We start from the raw sequence: 22,328 nt of genomic DNA on the forward strand, positions 1-22,328 counted from the left end.
GGGTGGGGGCGGGGTAGGTGGAGGATCGGGAGAGTAGGGGAGACAGCAGTGCAGGGTTCTAGCACGCGTAGCGCGCGCCAACGACCTCGTTTACGATAATTAACAACCAAGTCTCTTTTGTGTTATGGTGATCAGCAAAAAAAAAAAAAAAAATTAAAAAATAATAATAATCAGACAGTTTGCGAAATAAACTACATCCATGCCCTTTTCAAAGAATCTTTTGACGGGACCAGAGGCCTCTCTTGTACGAGAATAAGACTCAAGGTAAAACTGGCAATAAGTGACTACATTTTGGGAGAGATGGGAGCGTAACTTTCTCGACCCTGACGGATGTTTGCAGTCTCCCAGTACTCTAGTTATTTAGCTACCATTTTTTAATTAAATTAATCTTATTCTCATGGATTCTATTCTCCTGTTGGTTTCGTGAAGTGTTATTGATGCTGGAAAGAATTTTAATGCATCTTTCAAGTCCCAAGTACCAAAATTCGTTTTATAGCCCATATTACATTTTAAATATACATTTTCTGCTTATTTGTTGATTTATCTCCATTATTATTCTCGTCAGTCAGCTTCTCCCTTCTCCCAACACAGCGGATTTGCAAGTTAATGATCTTTCAGGCTTGTTTCATGTAAATGCGTCCATATTTGAACAACAATGATGCGATGTATCATGGGAATATTATTCTTTAAAGAATCACTTAATGAAATCGCTTTCTACAGAAGGTTTAAAGGGAAATTAAGGATGGCTGTCATTTCCTAGTAGCTGAGAGAGAGAGAGAGAGAGAGAGAGAGAGAGAGAGAGAGAGAGAGAGAGAGAGAGAGAGAGAGAGAGAGAATTTCTCTTACCCTACGGTTCAAAGGGAAAATAAGGATGGTTATCATTTCCTAGTATCTGAGAGAGAGAGAGAGAGAGAGAGAGAGAGAGAGAGAGAGAGAGAGAGAGAGAGAGAGAGAGAGAGAGAGATAATTCTCTTGCTTTACGGTCCAAAGGAAAACAAGTATGGTAGTAGTTCCCAAGTATCTGAGAGAGAGAGAGAGAGAGATAATTCTCTTACCTTACGGTCTAAAGGGAAACGAGTACGGCAATCATTCTGAGAGAGAGAGAGAGAGAGAGAGAGAGAGAGAGAGAGAGAGAGAGAGAGAGAGAGAGAGAGAGAAGAGCATTCTCTCACCTAGCCCCTTTCTTCCTGACCAGTCACCAGTAAATTCCGTACAACAAGACGACCGCTGAACTTGGCATTAAAGGCGAGAGCTATTTCAAGCGGAAGAATGATCTGGCATTTAATCAAGCAATTTCATTTCCCCAGGAAACGGTAAATCCAGTTCCGTCAAGAATGGCGGAGCGCTCATGCAAGCAAGAACTGGCAGGGATGTTTGCAAGCACACACCGGAAAAACCCGCGTGCTGATATAAGGCCGGGTACATTCAACATCTCGACAGTTTGTGATTGTTGAACAGTTTATTTATATCGAACAGTTACTTCAAGATTTCTATATCCCTAACAGTTATCAGTTACCAGTACCTCAAGATTTCTACATACCCAACAGTTACCAGTTACACAGGTACCTCAAGATTTCTATATACTCAACAGTTAACAGTTAAAGTTACCTCAAGACTTCTAAATACCCAGCAGTTAACAGTTACCTGAAGATTTCTACGTACCCAACAGTTACCAGTTACACAGTTACCTCTTGATTTCTATATACCCAACAGTTACCAGTTACACAGTTACCTCAAAATTTCTATGTACCCAACAGTTACCATTTACCTCAAGGTTTCTATATACCCAACAGTTACCAGTTACACAGCTACCTCAAGATTTCTATATACCCAACAGTTACCAGTTACAGTTATCTCAATATTTTTATATATACCCAGCACTTACCAGTTACACAGTTACTTCAATATTTGTATATACCCAACACTTATCAGTTACACAGTTACCCCAAGATCTAAAAAAAAAAAACCTACAGATTGATATTTTTTTTATTTTTGCATTATCAGATCATATTTAGTTTAATCCATCGGACAGCCAGAAACCTCCCCAAGCACATGCAACAAGAATGGAGGTTTCTGCCGAACTGGGAATATATTTTTTTTTTTGCATAAATCTGGGAGCGCTTTGGAACTTTCGCTCTCCCACCTTGGTCCTATTGTGATTAGAATGCCAACAACTTATGTCCGATATTGTAAGTTAATTAGGGTTAAATTTTCTGGAGAAGAATATGAATTGCATGCGTAATAATCACGTATACCAAGAGTTTATTCTAATTAGCACTGACCTTAGAGTAAAAAAAAAAAAAAAAAAAAAAACCACTGATAAACTGTAGTTCCACTTCTCGTCCTAAAGACTGGCCAGGTTGAAAGTTCACGATACGACAGACGGCGTAAGAAGGACCAAGCTCAAACGCCGACAGAAATAATGGTGGCTCAAACTTCCTTCTTCGCGTCGCGTATCAATGGTCCCGATCGGCGGTAAAGATTATGCGGTCAAAAATGGCGGTCAAGATCCCGAGACAGAGCCTCCAGCGGAACCGGTCTCCGATGGGGAGAGGTGACGGTATATAAAAAAAAAAAAACAACAAATTCTATATAGACGTAAGTTAATAAATATACGTCAATTGAACCCTTGCTAAATATAATACTCTTAATTTCTATTAATTCAATCATACGACCTGTATCCCCCCCTCCCAAATACAATATCCACCCCTCCAACCCCCCAGGGGCCGAGGGCCTACGCGCACATCTGGGTCACTCGTATGTATGAACCAATAGCATTATTAAGTACGCTGTTTCCGGTGAGGAGGAGGAGGAGGAGGAGGAGGAGGAGGAGGAGGAGGAGGAGGAGGAGGAGGAGGAGGAGGAGGAGGAGGAGGAGGAGGAGGAAGCCTATGTCTAGGCACCACCAAGAGATTAGGTAAACCCAACTTTTTTTTTTTATTTTTAATGTGTCTCTCCTTGACTTTTTCCTTTCGTTTTAGTCATCTCCTTTTTCGAAGTGTCTCTCCTTTTCTTTTCCGTTTTCTAAAGGAAACCCCCTCTCTCTCTCTCTCTCTCTCTCTCTCTCTCTCTCTCTCTCTCTCAGCCTGTCCTTTCTTTTATGAAGATAACCGCTCCTTATTCTCGAACATCGGCGTTATTTGGTCACTGGACGACAAAATCTTGCCTTCCATTCACTGAAATTCACCTCGACCATTCTTACATGCTTTTATTTAACTTGACTCCTGCGTCTGTCGTCAAATCTTGTAACTCAATTTTCGACCTGTCCCCTTCGTCCGATAGACTTGAAATTTTGCTTGGTTATCAATCCCGGTGACAATACAACCTTACATGATCAGTAGGTCAGCAGTGACCTCTAGTGACCTCTCCCAGTATCTCAGAACCTGTATGAAACTCTTCGGAATTTTAGTGCATTTTAATAAAAGCATGTCTATAAAATTTTTATATTTTTTTATTTCGCAATTCAATTCTGCTGTAAAGATTAAAAATTAATAGTCAATTACATTTCCGGAAAAAGTTGAGCCTCAACTCAAAAGAAAAGTGGGTGTTCAAAACACTCAAAGTAATAATAACTCGGCTTCTTAAAAAGCTAGAGGGTTATATGCCGCAGGAAATACAAAATGAAGATAAACCAGTCCACATACAACTGTGGATGTTACTCATGAATGATTAAACCGATTGACTCTTAAGTTCATACATACGACTTCCGCAGACTGTATGTGGGACGAGATGCCTGACGTGTGTATATATATATATATATATATATATATATATATATATATGTATATATATATATATATATATATATATATATATATATATATATATATATATATATATATATATATAAAGGCTATAAATAAAAACTCCACGATAAAGAACGAAAATGCAGAACATACTGTTCCTGACATATTTCATGTAAGGCACGTATAATTAATTATCACCTCAACATTTTCCAGTATCTCACACACTTTCAGAGCGAGGAGGAAGTCGCCTAAATCCCAAACTGTCGGAAATCGTAGATCAACAAGTCGACGACAACAATCGAGAGAAATTCATACAAACGTGTGTGGAGACACGCCAACTTCATCCCTTTAAAAGTCGCGTTTCCTCTGTTTATTTTCTACGCCACGGCTCTACTGCTTAACATTAATGAAAATCTTCTTCAGTCTCGGTTTCCTACATCAATATAACCTAAATCCAAAGCTGATTTTCCTGTTTAGATTCCAGCCGTTCCGACGAATGACTTCAGCTTCGAACAATGGGCGACACAGGAAGGAAAGTAGACAGATATAGAACAGCGATGGTTTATCAACTCGATCACAAGAGGAAATTAAACTCTCTCTTTCCTTATCACACGTATGCATGCATGCATGCATGCGTATGTCATCTGTTTTCACATTCTCTCTGGTTCTGAATGGATAGACACATGTTCTCTCTTTTTCTCTCTCTTTGCAAATCATTACATTTAATTTTGCATGGTCGTAGTTCTCTTATTATGTATCTCTCTCTCTCTATGTACTCTCTCTCTATATCTATATATATATATATATATATATATATATATGTACATATATATATATATATATATATATATATATATATATATATATATGTATATATATATATATATGTATGCATGTATATATATATATATATATATATATATATTATATATATATATATATATATATATATATATATATATATATATATATATATATATATATATATATATATATATATATATATATATATATATATATATATATATATATATATATATATATATATATATATATATATATATATATATATATATATATATATATATAGAGAGAGAGAGAGAGAGAGAGAGAGAGAGAGAGAGAGAGAGAGAGAGAGAGAGAGAGAGAGAGAATGTAATATTTCGGATAGTAGCCCTATCCTTTTCAACACTGTAAAACAGTACCTTGGAAAAAAATTTACAGAATTACTCAACATACAAAAAAAAAATACTGATTAATAGACCTAAGTTCATTACTTATATTTCTTTCGCTTCATAAAATGGCACCGCAACAAAATGGTCATCCACACTAGATGTCTAGACTGAGATCGCAATAAAAAAAAAAAGGTTGGCATGGAAAACTGGCAGTGAGTCACAAGAAGACTCGAGAGACAAATAACCAAATATTTATAAATCTTCGATAAAAAATAAATCTCAAAAACTTACAAAATACCTTGATCAAACTTTTCTTCAAACAAAACGATTTTAAAACCACCGAAAAAGAAATGTCTCCACAAAACCCTTTTGAAAAGGGTTTAGATAAGGTTATAGACTTGGGTGTAGATATAAGGAGATCGTTAGAGAAATTCTGGGGAATTATTCCACTGTTCATTAAAAGGGTCCTAATTAAAATCCCGACACCGACTCCCGATGTCAGAATATAACAGGCTATTCGTCTCATGATCAGATTACAAAAAATGTGGGACGTCATAGTCGAGTCTTCTCTCTCTCTCTCTCTCTCTCTCTCTCTCTCTCGCCGATCTACTTCTCTTCCTCCCTCCCTATCTGTCTCTGTCTATCTACTTTCACGTTTAAACACACACACACACATATATATATATATATATTATATATATATATATATTATATATATATATATATATATATATATATATATATATATATATATATATATATATAGAGAGAGAGAGAGAGAGAGAGAGAGAGAGAGAGAGAGAGAGAGAGAGAGAACACACACACAAATATATATACAGAGAGAGAGAGAGAGAGAAAGAATGGTTATCTATGCCAGTGTGCACCTCCCCAATACAACTTCCATTAGGCTAGTCAAAAGAAAAAGAAAAAAAGATAAATATCCTTTATCAAATATTAATATCCTACCCATGAGTCGTTATGCCTCCCCAAGACAGGTCCTCGCCTGACTGGATTTTCCAGTTCCAGAGACACCTGTCTTTAAAGTCGACTCTCCTCTGGGAGGCGTCCAAGACATTTGGTCGCGAGTGAAGAGAAGTACGACAGAAAAGAACTGAGCGCCATTTCGGTTCTCTGGTATGGTAGTGGTTAGAGTAACAGAAGTCAGTAAGCAGCAAAAAAAAAAACCTAAATTTAAAACGAGTGTATGAAGTAACCAACGGACGTCAGTGAAACAGCAACTGACGTAAATTTATAATAGAAGTAAAACAGCAAATAATGTAGGTTTAAAACAGCAAATAACCTATTTTTAAAATGGCAGTAAGAAGGCAAATAACATAATCTAAAACAGTAGTAAAACAGCAAATAGCGTAATTTTGAAACAGCAGTAAAACAGCAAATCACGTAATTTTAAAACAGCAAATCACGTAATTTAAAAACAACAGTAAAACAGCAAATCACGTAATTTAAAAACAACAGTAAAACAGCAAAACACGTAATTTTAAAACATAAGTAAAACAGCAAATAACGTAATTTTAAAACATAAGTTAAAAACAATAAATAACGTAATTTTAAGACGGTAAAATGAAACAAGCTGAGTCGACCTAGTCGACCTATGAGTATGTATAATCATTGTCATGGTTTATATAATGACGAAAGGATACCTGCTATCAAAACACAAAAACACACAACAGTCAAAAGAACGCATGCCTCCACAAACGTGGGGGAGAAAAGAAAAAAAGCAACAAAAACCTTTAAATCTGTATCGGGTTCCATCTTCAGATATAATCAAATATTCCTTGACCCATACCCAACCCATCTAAAAAATTATACTATATATGTATGTGTGTGTGAGAGAGAGAGAGAGAGAGAGAGAGAGAGAGAGAGAGAGAGAGAGAGAGAGAGAGAGAGAGAGAGAGAGAGATCTGAATCCACAGATCCTTCTCAGGGAATCATTCTAAAAAAACACACCTATATAAATTAGGTTTTCACAGTTACAAAAACAAGGAAATCATTATATCAAACACTTACATGTAAGCATGAGGAAATAAAAAAAAAAACACACACACTCGAAAGAAGACACCAAGAAGACGAGTAGGAAGCGCTCGTGAAAAAAAAAGAAAATATGGATAGAGTTCCCATTACAAGGTTTATAATACTATCCTGGTGGCCAAGGTCAGCGGACACAGCAAAACTGGATTTTAAAGGGTGAGAGTTAAAAAAAAGTTGGGGAAATAAAGGGGGAGGGGTAACAAAAGGGAAGGGGTAAAACAAAGTGGGAGTAAATAATTGGGGAGGGGGTAAAAGTGGGGGTAATAAATGGGAGGGGTAAAAAGTGGGGGAAATAATTGGGGGAGGGGTAACAAAAGGGAATGGGTAAAACAAAGTGGGGGAAATAATGAGGGAGGGGTAACAAAAGGGAAGGGGTAAAAAGTGGGAGGAAATAAAGGGGAGGGGGCAACAAAGGGGATGGGTAAAACAAAGTGGAGGGGTAATAATGAGGGAGGGGTAACAAAAGGGGGAGGGGGGATAATAAAGTGGGGGTAAAAAGTGGGGAAATAAAGGGGATGGGTAATAAAAATAATGGAAGGGAAAAAAAGTGAGGGGGTAAAAGCTGAAAGGGGTAAAAAAGTGGGGAAATAAATGGGGAGGGATAATAAAAGGAAGGGGTAAAAATGTGGGGGAAATAAAGAGGGGAGGGGTAATAAAGTGGGGAAAATAATGGAGAGGGTAATAAAAATGAAGGGGTAAAAACTGGGGAAATAAAGGGGGGAAATAAAGTGGGGAAAATAAATGGGGAGCAGTAATAAAAGGAAGGGGTACAAAGTGGGGGAAATGCAGGGGAGGGGTAATAGAGTTGGGAAAATAATGGGGAGAGGTAATTAAAGGGGAGGGGTAAAAAAAACCGGAGGTGGTAAAAACTGTAAAAACTAAGTTTAAAAAAAAAACACACATAATATTAAAGTTTTTCAATTCAAAATTGGTCGTGACCTTGAAAAGTAGGTCATATGAAAAATATGTTTGAAAAACTAATCAGCCCAACCACACAGTACCTACTTACCACGCCCCATCAACATAAGAAAAAAAATAACATGCTGGCCTCTAAACTGACATGTAGTCTTGAAAAGCAGGCCCAGGTCAGAAATAATTAGAGAGTAATCACCATTCTCAAAGGTACCTGAATACCACGTCTTATTATATATATAAAAAAACCGGAGTAAAATTTGTTACAATATAAATTTTTGGCGTTTAAATTGGCATGAGACCGGGAAAAATATGTATTGGGAATAAATACTTGCTGACTGTAATGACCAACACCTAAGGCCCAAATCTTACAGTTAGAGACAGTAAGAGATATATATATATATATACATATGTAATTGTAATAGCCACAATGCCCTCTTAACTTCTCGAATTCTTCGCGCTTTTTTGGATACGCTTGTCACAACAAAGCCTTAATAAGATCCAAGTGCAAGAAATGTGAAGAAATCATGATGTCCGGTAGCGGGAAACGAACCCGGGTCCCCTAATCAGAACGAGGTTTCCCGCTACCGGACATCATAATTTCTTCACACTTCTTGCACCTTAGATCTTAAGGCTTTGTAGTGACAAGCGTATCCAAAAAAAAAAAAAAACGCGAAGAATTCGAGAAGTTAAGAGCGCATTGTGGCTATTAGTTACAGTACATATTATGTATCCGGTAAAAAGTGACCAGTAGATTCTACATACATACATACATACATACATACATACACACACACACACACACACACACACACACACATATATATATATATATATATATATATATATATATATATATATATATATATATATATATATATATATATATATATATATATATATATATATATATATATATATATATATATATATATATATATATATATATATATATATATATATGGGTGTGTTCGTGCGTGCGCGATACGAACTGGTTCAAGTGATGTTCCCTAAAAAAAAAAAAAAAAAAACATAAAAAAGGTTTTCTACTTACGTAACCGAACCATCTCATCATCCGTGAACTGTGATGTGTCGGCCTCATCATTGAAGATGTGGTAATCGATGTTCTGGCAGTAGGTCTCCACAGGCGACAGGTACAGATCCTCTGAAATGAGAAACAAAACTTTAATAAAATATATTTCGGGATACAAAAGATATAAAAGATAAAAAAAAATCTCCCACGAATTACTGATATACTGTGTTGGATTGTACGAACGTACCCAAGGAAGTGTTATTTCAGATTATTTTTCTTATGTAAATATATTATTTGTTGCATCATTCCCTTCAAGATGAATGTGTTTTTTGAATGTGATTTAAATGTACAAAAATTCTTAACATTTTATAAATTACTTACTGTATATGAATGTGTTTGAATGTGCATTTAAGCGAAAGTTCTATAACATTTTATAGTAAACATAGCGATATGAATACATATGTATGATGTAGAGGAGACCCTAGCAAAACAACACACATACATACAAACGACACATATAACCTGTAATATTTACGGGTATATACATACATATATATATATATATATATGTGTATATATACACACACACACACACACACATATATATATATATATATATATATATATATATATATATATATATATATATATATATATATATATATATATATATATATATATATATATATATATATATATATATATATATATATATATATATACATACGCCTCACAGGGTGACTAGTAAAAAAGTAAGACAATAGACAACAGAAAATGTCCACTGCCACATTTATCATTTTTTTTTTTTATTGTGGAGGCTAAGCAGAAGAACCTTCGAGTTCCAGCATAGTGAGCCAGTCGGCAGACCATGCAACCAACCAACGGAATTATATTGCCGGAATACCTCACTGCTACGGTGTGGTGGGAGCACAGATACCTATATGAACTTTACAATCCATGTGGGTAACTTAAAACGAAGAAGGCTCCCCGTAGCAGAAAGGATACTGTAACCACGGCTAATAAGTTTCTGTCATCGTGATTAGCGGTCTATCGTTACGAAATCGGAAGCACTGTTGACCTGTAGATTTCTAGGACATCATAATGATACCCTTATAAGCGTTATGTGCGGATATAGCACGCCAGTTTTTCCATTTAAAAAGGCACATGACGGAACATTCCTGGTTAAATAAGTAATCTATTTTCCTTTAAACAATCTACTGATTTTTCTTTATATTGGAAAATGGACGAACAAACCAAATGGCTATATGTTGACCAGGCTTGAAGGATACACTAAATAAAGTATATGGAAAAAATGAAGCAAGACATTAAGTAGGAGGAACAAAGAGTTGGGGTGAACCTTAAAAGAAACAATAAATGGGTACAAGACTATAAGAAGTGCCAGGGAAAATAAGCACGAAGAATTCCAAAGCCTGGAAGTAAAGATGGTAAAAATCTCATACATTACTTTGTCACAAAAGCTATGGTGCTTTGTATGTATATATAAGCTATGGTACTTTATGTATATATGTATATATATATATATATATATATATATATATATATATATATATATATATATATATATATATATATATAGAGAGAGAGAGAGAGAGAGAGAGAGAGAGAGAGAGTTGAAGCTTGACATTGCTTCTTCAGCATCCGAATCCTTTATTAGACTAACCCGAATTCCTGTCAATACCATGACATTCTAACCCTCTTGGCTACTCAGGCCCTCCTGTAATCAACCCCAATTCACACCATTCTCTTCTCCAAGTTGCAGTGACACGAATCGATCAATCAATCAAGCGAGCATTACTCCACGACAGACGGAATGCTTCTTTGAAAAACATCGCCTATAGAAACTCGACAAGCAACCGTAGCTTCGAAATCACTGTGAAGAAAAGGCTGGCTGCAGTGGCGAGATGGACTTGTCAGACCTGAGTGCAGCCGTTGAAACTAGATCGCTTGGTTCAAGGAGAGAGAGAGAGAGAGAGAGAGAGAGAGAGAGAGAGAGAGAGAGAGAGAGAGAGGCACCAGTTATTGTATTAAAATGGCAATGAAAATGGTTGTGGATACTTTGAGAGAGAGAGAGAGAGAGAGAGAGAGAGAGAGAGAGAGAGAGAGAGAGAGAGAGAGAGAGAGATTATGATTATTCAACCGGGCATCGGTCATGGTAGTACAATGTCAATGAGAATGACTGAAGATGCTCCAATCTGCAAACAGAGAGAGAGAGAGAGAGAGAGAGAGAGAGAGAGAGAGAGAGAGAGAGAGAGAGAGAGAGAGAGAGGACATCGGTCACCGAAGTAGTGGCAACGAGTGTAACTATAGTTGCCCTTAACATCACATATACAAGAGAGAGAGAGAGAGAGAGAGAGAGAGAGAGAGAGAGAGAGAGAGAGAGAGAGAGAATTTAACCCCTACTAAAAGAAGGCAAGCGAGACGAACCAGAAAATTGAGCCGACTTGAAATAAAAAGTAAAAAAATAAATAAAAAGAGTCATTTCCTATGGACGACGCACGGCCCTCCGTGTCGACATGGAACGTGCATGTTGTTGATCTATATAGGTTACAACTCCGGTTTACGGTCCCGCAAGGAGGAGGGAGTGGGGGGAGTCTGGAGGGAGTTGACGGAAGGAGGAGGGAGAAGGGGAGAGGGGGGAGGGAGAGAAGAGGAAGGGTAAATGGAGACGATACTTGAGGAATGGACTGTAGTGGATAGACTGACCTAAATAAGACGATGGAAGCATAAAGGAGGAGGAGGAGGAGGAGGAGGAGGAGGAGGAGGAGGAGGAGGAGGAGGAGGAGGAGGAGGAGGACTGCCTATATATTCCCCCCTGGGGAAATGGGAGGGGGAAGAAGGGGGGGTAGGAATGATGCCTCTACCTACCATAATCAGAGTAGCCTAATTGTAACATCATTTTGATCAAAGACTATTGACAGATTATTACAACAACGACAAAGGATAGAAAAGGTGACTAATACCACATTTTGTGAAAAATATCTAACCAACAAATTATTAAACAAATAAAACAAAAATAAAAGCCTAACCAACTTCTACAATAAAAAATAAAAACAAATACAAAATCTCCGAACGAGTGATTAGTCTTCATTGTGAGGTTCCGGTTATGCATAAAAGCTTCTAATTGTATTGGTTCACATGCCTGTCACATAATGATTAGCCTTCCTGTTCCAAAGCTAACATGGTACCAGTAAGTACTAGGTAGATTCAAGGCCTAAATGCCGATCAACCTATAGACCTCAACTACAGGTGGCACGAGATCTTCCCACTCTCTCTCTCTCTCTCTCTCTCTCTCTCTCTCTCTCTCTCTCTCTCTCTCTCTCTCTATATATATATATATATATATATATATATATATAGTACATATATATATATATATATATATATATATATATATTTATATAAATTGATAAACGAACATATATATATATATATAATGTTTATATAAATTAATAAATGAATATATATATATATATATAGTATATACAGATATATAGAGAGAGAGAGAGAGAGAGAGAGAGAGTTGGTACAGTTAGAGAGAAAATTATTCCCTAACTTAAGAGAAAGATATTTTTTTTTAAAGAAAGGGAAAACTATATGTTTTTAGACCAAGAAAAAGCAACTTGTAATGAATCACAAACAAGGAGAAAATTATTCCCTCTCTTAAAAGAAAAAATATAACTTTTTTTCTCTCTCAAAGGGGAAAACTGATCAAATTTTTAAGGTCCACAAGAAAAAGGCACACCCTTGTGGAATCCAATCGTCGTTGACAATCAGAAATGGATTTTGGAAAAAAAAAAAAAAAAAAAAAAATCGCTTTCTTCAGCGCAACCGAGTTTTCACTCGTGAATCAAAAAAAATAGGTAGATGTGTCTCGGTGCATGACAACAAGAAATTTGGCCCGGTGGTGGACACCTATATTGCTGCCAAAGCACGATTATGGCTAAAACCTTAAAAAAATAAAAACTATTGACGTTAAGATGGCTGCAATTTGGTATGTTGATGATTGGAGGGTGGATGATCAGCATACCAATTTGCAGCCCTCTAGCCTTAGTAGTTTTTAAGATCTGAGGGCGGACAGAAAAAGTGCGGACAGAAAAAGTGGACGGACAGACAAAGCCAGCACAATAGTTTTCTTTTCTGAAAACTAAAAACTGGTTTTTATATGATACACATCCTTCCTCTTAGGAGGATCCTTTCTTGAATATTCCACAAGATATATTCACGTTCCCTAATCAATCATACCTGTTTGAAGGTGTCAGTAATGACATACTGAGCTATAGTATATGACAACACATCACTGGCTTTATCAGTAATAATAATAATAATAATATTCTTTATTGCAGCTCACGGCCATATACATGGAATATACAAATACAATACACACGATCTAGATACTTAAGATAACATGATAAAAATAATAATCACTGTTATAACTGTACCAGACCAGGACACAAGCGAAGGATTGAGTACAGGCTCAGTAAAGCTCGTAACGAAACCAGAAAGCCAAGAAAGTGACTGATTAAAAATAATAGATTGATTAAAAAAACAATAGAACTATTAAAAAAATGAAAACAGTGCCAGCGTCCTTTCAAATCTGCAGCGAAGACTATAAACAATACGCATTTTCTCAAAACGAAGGATTTCCAAACTCAATTCAACATAATTCCTTCGCCAAGATTACTAAAATAGAATAAAAAGTAAAAGAAAATGCTTTTACTTATAAATACCACCAATGCATTCCCACCCACAATCCAACCGCGAATGCTCCATCTAACTGCGCATGCTCTGACCATGAAACACGTGCGGTCCATCGAAAACATTCTTTGACCACCAGGCTCTAATCAATACAGACAATGGTAACGGCATTATTAATAGAGAGAGAGAGAGAGAGAGAGAGAGAGAGAGAGAGAGAGAGAGAGAGAGAGAGAGACTCTAGGTTGGTACACTTCCGGAGAAAATTATTCCCTAGGTTAACAGAAAAACAAATCTTTTCAAGTTCAATTAACCTATATGTTTTCAAGGTCCATCAGGGAAAAGCAACTTGCAATAAATTACAAACAAGGGTATCTCTCTTCTCTTTCTCTCTCTCTCTCTCTATATATATATATATATATATATATATATATATATATATATATATATATATATATATATATATAATGAATATATATATATGTATGTATAATGTAAATATATATATATATATGTTTATATATATATATATATATATATATATGTAAGTATATATATGTATATATATGTATATATACATACATATACATTCATGTGTATATATACATATTTATATCATAAATATATACAAATGACAGAGAGAGAGAGAGAGAGAGAGAGAGAGAGAGAGAGAGAGAGAGAGAGAGAGAGAGAGAGAGAGACTTACTTTCCAAAATGCCGGAGAAAAACAGCAGTATTCAAGCGTGAACGCAACCTTCATGATTTTGCTGGATACCGCGAACAGGCCGCTTTCGACGCGCGAAGGTTGGAATGGGGTGTACTGATAAAAGAAGTACAAAATGCGCCGAAGTTACTTCGGCGCAATCGAGTTTCCTGTATAGCCGCTACAGCGTATAATCAACGCCACCGAAAATAGATCTCCCTTTCGGTGCTCCCGGTATAATGCTGTATGAGCCGCAGCCCATGAAACTTTAACCATGGCCCGGTGGTGGCCTACCCTTTATCGTTTCTAGAAGCACGATTATGGCTAACTTTAACCTTAAATAAAATCAAAACTACTGAGGCTAGAGGGCTGCAATTTGGTATGTTTGATGATTGGAGGGTGAAAGATAAACATAGTAATTTGCAGCCCTCTAGCCTTCGTAATTTTTAAGTTCTGAGGACGGACAGAAAAAAGTGCGGACAGAAAAAATGCGGACAGACAAAGCCGGCAAAATAGTTTTCTTTGACAGAAAACAGAAAAACTATTAAAAGCATAGCGAGAGCACTGAAAGAATAAATAACAAGCTAAATGATTGCATTAATAGGATACATAAAAAGCAAAATAAGATCAGTGAAGAGACATAATCAAACTATACGCATAAGCAACCAAATTATAATGAAGACAAAAAGAGATGGAACATTATGGAAAACGCTCACTAAAAGCTATACATCACAGATCAAATATCAATTAAGATAGAAAATTATAAAAAAAAAAGGATTAGAAAATGGGGAATAAAAGCAACAAAACACGAGGAATTAAAGAAAAAAAAAAAAATAAAAGGGCCAATGACAATACGGAACAGATGTAAAGAGAAAGCATTAAGAGAGATAAAATACGTAACAAGCGCATTAGTAAAATATACAGAAAATCGAAATAAATCACCATAAACATATTACAATAACAACATTAAGAGGTGACGTAAACAACGTAAAATAAAACTACAAAGAAAAAAACAACAAAGTTAAGTAATAAAAAAAGAATAGGAGCGTAAACAAATACTGAAGCCAGTAAAATAAAACTACACATAATATATATAAAAACCAATAAAGTTATATATATATATATAAAAATATAATAGGTAATATAAGTTTTTTTTTATATACAGCTGACATATATATATATATAATCCATACTGATATATATATATATATATATATATATATATATATATATATATATATATATATATATATATAATATATAATATAATATATATATATATATATATATATATATATATATATATATATATATATATATATATATATATATATAAAAATATATATATAATATATATATACTTATATATATATATATATATATATATATATACACACATATATCTATAATATAAAAAAAGATATATGTACACAACAATAAAAGCAAACACAACACAAAAAACTCACGAGATCCCCCCAAAAAATCAAAAGAAAGAAAAGAAACCGATAAGAACTCTCGAGAACATGAACAGAAAAGAGCAACACATTCACTCCTTTATCAACCGCCATATCATTTTCCTCGGTCAATGAGCGTGACAAGTAGGTTACAGTAGCTAAAGTGCAGCGGGTTCCTCCACTGTACTAGGATCTACTTAACATCCGAGAAAACTCGAGCGAAGGGCGACCCCATTTTCTTCTAACTCGAGGAAATGGCGGGTGCGCTTTGGTCATTTCTTTTTTTTCATATGAGGCGGAGGTTTGGAATATAATAACTGCATTTGCGTAGACCAGAAAGATGTATATATACATATATTGTATGTATGTATGAATATACTGTATATATATATATGTGTATATATATATATATATATATATATATTGTGTGTGTGTGTGTGTGGATGGTATTAAAAACGGGTATTTATTCAAAAAAAAAAGTTTGTCCAAGAAAGCTTGTAACTTTTTCTGAATAAATACTCCATTAGATACCATCCAGTCTGAATGAGGTCCTTTCAGTAATTCTACTAATGCACAGAACAACTGTGTATGTGATAAAGTTAAAATGTGCATACATATATATATATATATATCACACATTACCACAGGTGAAAAATAAGAGACGGGGTGTGGTCCTGACCGGTTTCGACTTTATTTCCAAGCCACTGACGAAGGCTTAGCTTGGAAATAAAGTCGAAACCGGTCAGGACCTACATCCCGTCTCTTATTTTTCACCTGTGGTGATGTGTGATAACTGAATCACGAACAAAAGTGATTATAATCATATACATATATATATATATATATATATATATATATATATATATATATATATATATATATGTATATATAATTTCTGCATATAAAATTACAGCAAGCATAATGCATTAGTATAACGCATCACACAATGTGATTAAATATTCCCTACTATAAAAGACAAATTCAGGATACATTGCAACTAATAACTTGGAGAAAAGCATCAACATAAAAGTTAGCTATTTTTCCGTAAACTACCTTGACCCACTCCAACAATATGCAAAAATATCCATTGCATTGGGTTTAAAACTAGACAAGCAACGTTGCCTTTGAAAAAAAGGGGGGGGGACTCATAGCTTGAAAACCCTCGCCAAAGCAAGGGAAAAATGGACCTGCATCTATATTATTAATCTAATAACTCACCTCGTGGACAGACAAATAGATAAGGGTGAGTATAATATCAACTTCAAACCTGGTTTCCGGAGGTAATGAATTGTCAACAAACCAGCAATTTATATTTCCTTCAAGCTGACAACTCAGGAGTGTGGACATCCTACTGCAATCAACTCAGGAATTACAATGGGCGTGCAAAAAGGCAAGTGAGCTTTCCCTTTGCTATACCTTCTTCATTATATCTTAATTTCCCTGTTTTCCCCTCTTACGTTTTACTGTTTATGCAATATAACTTTGCTTGCTCAATAGTTCTTTTTTTCTGTATTTCTCAAGTTTACAGATATTATGTAAGGAAACAATGAGGCGATCACAAATAAAGGGGTAGAGAGCAATTGAATAAAAATTCAATAAAAGCAAGGAGAGGAGAAGGCCCCGTGTAATAGATGATGATATGCAACACAAAACTGATCACTTAATGTTTATCAATTAATTTTATAATTAGAGGAAATAGCAAAACAAGGAATCGCTCGTAAATGAGAAATGTGTCAGATTTTATCTAATTTATATTTCAGAGTTCAAGATTAAAATGAAATTCCCCTACACTATACAAAAAAGACACACCCACACACACACACACACACAGAGAGAGAGAGAGAGAGAGAGAGAGAGAGAGAGAGAGAGAGAGAGAGAGAGAGAGAACCATAATACTGAATATCACAGAGCAGGATTAACCTGAAGCTCCCTACATTAAACCTATGACACTTGTAAAGCACAGAGAGAGAGAGAGAGAGAGAGAGAGAGAGAGAGAGAGAGAGAGAGAGAGAGAGCTGGGACCTTGTGAACCTTAATACTGAATACCACTGGTTCTTAGATACCGTTTCCTTGAAGTTCACATGCACAAACACAGTCCTTCTCCTCAGTAGCCAGCCTACCCAATTCTCCCACGGCTACGGAAGGTGATATTCCCACCTCCAGCGGAGTCCAGAGGAAGTACTTTTATGACTCCTCGGAGGAAGTACATAGAAGCGGAGGAGGAAGACGGGGAAAAAATCAAGGAGAGGGGATGGAGAAAGGGGTGAGGAATGGGGGAGGGGGTGGAATGACAAGAAGCGGCATAGCGTCTTGCTTGGGTAGCGGCGCATTGCATCCCCTGAACCCAGCCACAAACCCTCCACCTCAACCCCCTCAACCCCCACCCCAATCCTCTCCCTAGTCAAGCCTCCATCCCTCCTTTCACACCTATCATTCCCGATTAAGCTCCTTCTCGGTTGCTTAAGGCAACCCTAAATTACGCCTTATTATAACTGGGCGTCTTGGTTCAATCACGCTAGAACTTAACCTCTGAAATGAAGAGCATTTTCTGAGCATAGCCTATATATCATGGCCTAAAACTGAGTTCTCACTTTGTGAATCAGTTTGATAAGAACAGCTTTTAATGGTTTGACGTTCATTAAGCTATTTACTGGATTAATTTAACATTTTAAGAACTTCAAACGAGAGACAAAGATTTAGGAACTATAGCTGGCTTCTCGTATCGAAACTTCCCACTGGAGACTTCAACGCTCACTAAATAGTGATCTCACAACAATACTTGTCATTCAGATCATTTTACCGTGAAATAAAAAATATTCTAAGAAGGAACTACGATGCTATTGTAAATAGTTCAAACGTTTCACCTTCATATGACTAACAACATCGTCCCAAAAAATATCGTACTCAATATTCGCATACCACACAAGTGCAAGCATTTTGAAATGTACAAACAATACTGTTCACGAGTAGTATAAATAAAACCAGAAAATAGGAAACCAAAAGACCAAATGTCTCCTTTGCAAAGAGTTTTAATGCCAGGGCTGACTTTTCAGCGGAAGTCAATTAAAAACGCTCATTGAATATGACCGTAAGATCTTTCTCACAAAAACGTAGGAAGAACTTGCGAAGTGAATCGGACATGTCACCGCTATCCAGCTAACTGCAAAAAACGGGGTGTATTTAATGCCCATGATTCCTTCTGTCAATTAAAGTCAGTTACACTAAACACTGTGGGACCACTTCCTGTGTCAACCTCTGGCAGTTTCTACCTGTTTCGTTTTCTACGGAACTAATGGTGGGAGTGTGAAGGCATGTTAAATCAACCTACTTGCGGTGGCAAACACGCAAGTCCGTCTGACGGCTTGTAAGCATCAGCGTCTGGAAAAGGTGTTCTTTAGACCTTCGATTTCAGTTTTGCCATGAATATGGAAAGGAGAGACTCATTGTTCCTTGACAAAATGCTAAATAATAATAATAAAAAAAAAAAAGCTATGGTGCGACTCAAGTCTCTTGCAAACTAAGGTTCTTTGTTATCTGTTTTGCACTTAATATTTACTTATATTTGAAAAAATAACTACTACAGAAACACGTAATGATACTTTACCTTTTAAACATATTGAAAGTACATAAGAGGCAATGTGAACCTCACATTTATTTTTAACATTGTTGATACACTATACATGTAATTTATGTGATTTGTCTGTTGTAAATAAACTATTCAAACCAAAAGATTAATGGTTTTTCCTTCTAAATATCTAATAAATCACTATGCTTACCATCATGACCAGATAAACAAGACGACAAGAACTCGGTATTCAGTCCTCTCCATTTATAAGTCCATACACTAACACATAAATATACTATTCAGTGTTTTCCACCGAGTCAAAGGTGTCTCCAGTGAAAGCCACGAATCCAAAGCGATCATTATGGATTCAACCTGTTGTCACCTTCTTCTCCTCCTTCTTCTTCTTCTTCCCAGCTGATTATGACACGAGGGGGTGGCAAAGGAAAGAGAAATCCATCGTAATTCCTGACTTTAAAGAGACGAGTGGCGAATATGTACTCCAATAATGACGAAACCTTATGTTTCATTTCCTCCCCTCTCCTTAATCTGCCCCGACGCCGTTTTTCGGGCGTGAAAATTTAAGGTCGTGGGTTGCGGCGTCTCTCTGACAAGGGCTGTTTTCGAGACGAAGTTCCCTTGTTTTGTCTTTTTTACCCGTGGAATTTTACTTTCTGCAAAGGAAGTTCGTCCAGGTTTCGAAAGGTGAAGTGCGATTGTGGCACTGATCACGGTCTTGTCGTTGGTAACCACCTTGCAAGGGAAAAGGCTTGCATACATACATACATACATACACACACACATATTATATATACTCTATATATATATATATATATATATATATATATATATATATATATATATATATATATATATATATATATATATATACATATACATATACATGCACAGCATATATAACGAATTTGGTTGCGTTATATACCCCTACCATGGCGAACGGATATGCAACTACACTACTTTGCTGTTTTTCATTACTATCTGAATTACCATCACTTTCCTTAACGTCAGAAAAGCTAGCCAAATGAACGATCTCATTATAAAACTAAGTTAACATTTCTCCCTAAATCTAATGCAAACAAGTGAAAACATACAAACGAAAAAACAAACAAACTCTCTCCAGCAATTACGACATCTTGTTGTGCTCCATCGCCGGAACCGACAATGAACTTTAAAGATCGTGCATTTTTAAATAGCTCACTTAGCCGCAAGTCCAATTAGTTTTGATTACTTCCATGATGGATGTATGACCCAACAAGTTCAGTTTCATCCCCTCGATGATTAGTCTTGGACGACTATAATCTCTCTTATGTTTTCGCGAAACCATATGGTATTGAAAGTGTGAAACATAAACATCAAATGCGAAAACGAAGCCAAGGAGGTGGAAAAAATTAAGTATACTTTAGTTTTACCAGACCACTGAGCTGATTAACAGCTCTCCTAGGGCTGGCCCGAAGGATTAGACTTATTTTACGTGGCTAAGAACCAACTGGTTACTTAGCAACGGGACCTACAGCTTATTGTGGAATCCGAACCACATTATAGCGAGAAATGAATTTCTATCACCAAAAATAAATTCGCATAACTCTTCATCAGCCGGCCGCGGGAATTGAACTCCGGCCCATCGAGTGACAGTCTGAAGCTCAACCGACTCGGCTAACAAAGGGCTTGGTGGAACGAGGTAAGTAAAAAAAAAATCGAGTTATCTGTACAGCGCTTAATCAAGCCCACCAAAAACAGATCTATCTTTCGGTGGTCTCGGTATAATGCTGTATGAGCCGCGGCCCATGAAACTTCGACTACGGCCCGGTAGTGGCCTGGTCTATATCGTTGCCAGATGCACGAGCATGGCTAACTTTAACCTTAAATGAAATAAAAACTACTGAGGCTAGAGGCTGCAATTTGGTATGTTTGATGATTGGAGGGTGGGTGATCAACATACCAATTTGCAGTCCTCTAACCTCGGTAGTTTATAAGATCTGAGGGCGGACAGAAAAAGTGCGGACATGAAAAAAGTGCGGACGGACAGACAAAGCCGGCACAATAGTTTTCTTTTCAGAAAACTAAAAACTGAACATATCAAACGAGACAAGAAAAGAAAACCGAATATCTAACGAAAATAAAAATAAAAGAATACACGAAGCAACATAAAAAAGAAACGTTCATTAACGAACCATCATTTATCGTTCCGGGTTTGTCAAGGCAATCACTTGCCCCTCCCCCGTTCCTATCCAGCCATGCCCCACCCCAACCCCCTCCCTCCACCAGCTTCACAGAGAAAGGGAAAGACGCTCTCCAGACCTTTTCCCAACCTGGCGTGGCGCCACAAACACAATGACGGCTGTATAAATCGATAAAAAAAACAACGCAGCGAGCAAGTGCCCGATACTGGAAAACACACTTATCTAATCGTCCACTCATTAGCGAAGAGTCATTAACGTGTTTGCAAAAATCGGGAGGCGGCGCCTTCTATTGACACAAGACCAGGTTGCTCAAACGTTGCTTCTCCGCATGGATTGTTTTCCCGAACAAGGAACCAGAAGATCTCGAAACTGATTGCTCAACGTCTCCATCTTACAGAATACCGTAGCTTGCAGTAAACACTGTGCTTGCACGGCAAGCAAGCTCAGCTGACTTCATGAAAATGCAAATGTTACCTTTGAATTTCAGTTCTATCTGGCCATTCACCGATTACTCATACCATTAAGTTCAATACTATGAGAATAATATGATTACTCAAAGTCTCCATCTTACAGAATACCGTAGCTTGCAGTAAACACTCTCAAGCTCAGCTGACTTCATGAAAATGCAAATGTTGCCTCTGAATTTCAGTTCTATCTGGCCATTCACCGATTACTCATACCACCAGGTTCAATACTATGAGAATAATAATCCAGTATACAGCATCAAAGGCTATACAGAAAAACAGAAGGAGAAACTGAAAAAGGAAAGAGGGAGGGGCC

The 22,328-nt window shown here is 36.4% G+C and overlaps 1 protein-coding gene across 2 annotated transcripts in view; it reads right to left on the reverse strand.

The window, feature by feature from the left end:
• LOC136849994 (transmembrane protein 114) overlaps nt 1-22,328 on the reverse strand; it is a 151,694-nt gene that overhangs the window by 38,758 nt on the left and 90,608 nt on the right. For both annotated transcript variants that reach the window (XM_067123545.1, XM_067123546.1), the window contains exon 3: nt 8,937-9,047. In XM_067123545.1, coding sequence (XP_066979646.1) covers nt 8,937-9,047 — 111 coding nt within the window. The remainder of the gene's footprint in view (nt 1-8,936; nt 9,048-22,328) is intronic.

Source organism: Macrobrachium rosenbergii, chromosome 21 (genome assembly GCF_040412425.1).
Source record: "Macrobrachium rosenbergii isolate ZJJX-2024 chromosome 21, ASM4041242v1, whole genome shotgun sequence".
In the NCBI taxonomy this organism is placed as follows: domain Eukaryota; kingdom Metazoa; phylum Arthropoda; class Malacostraca; order Decapoda; family Palaemonidae; genus Macrobrachium; species Macrobrachium rosenbergii.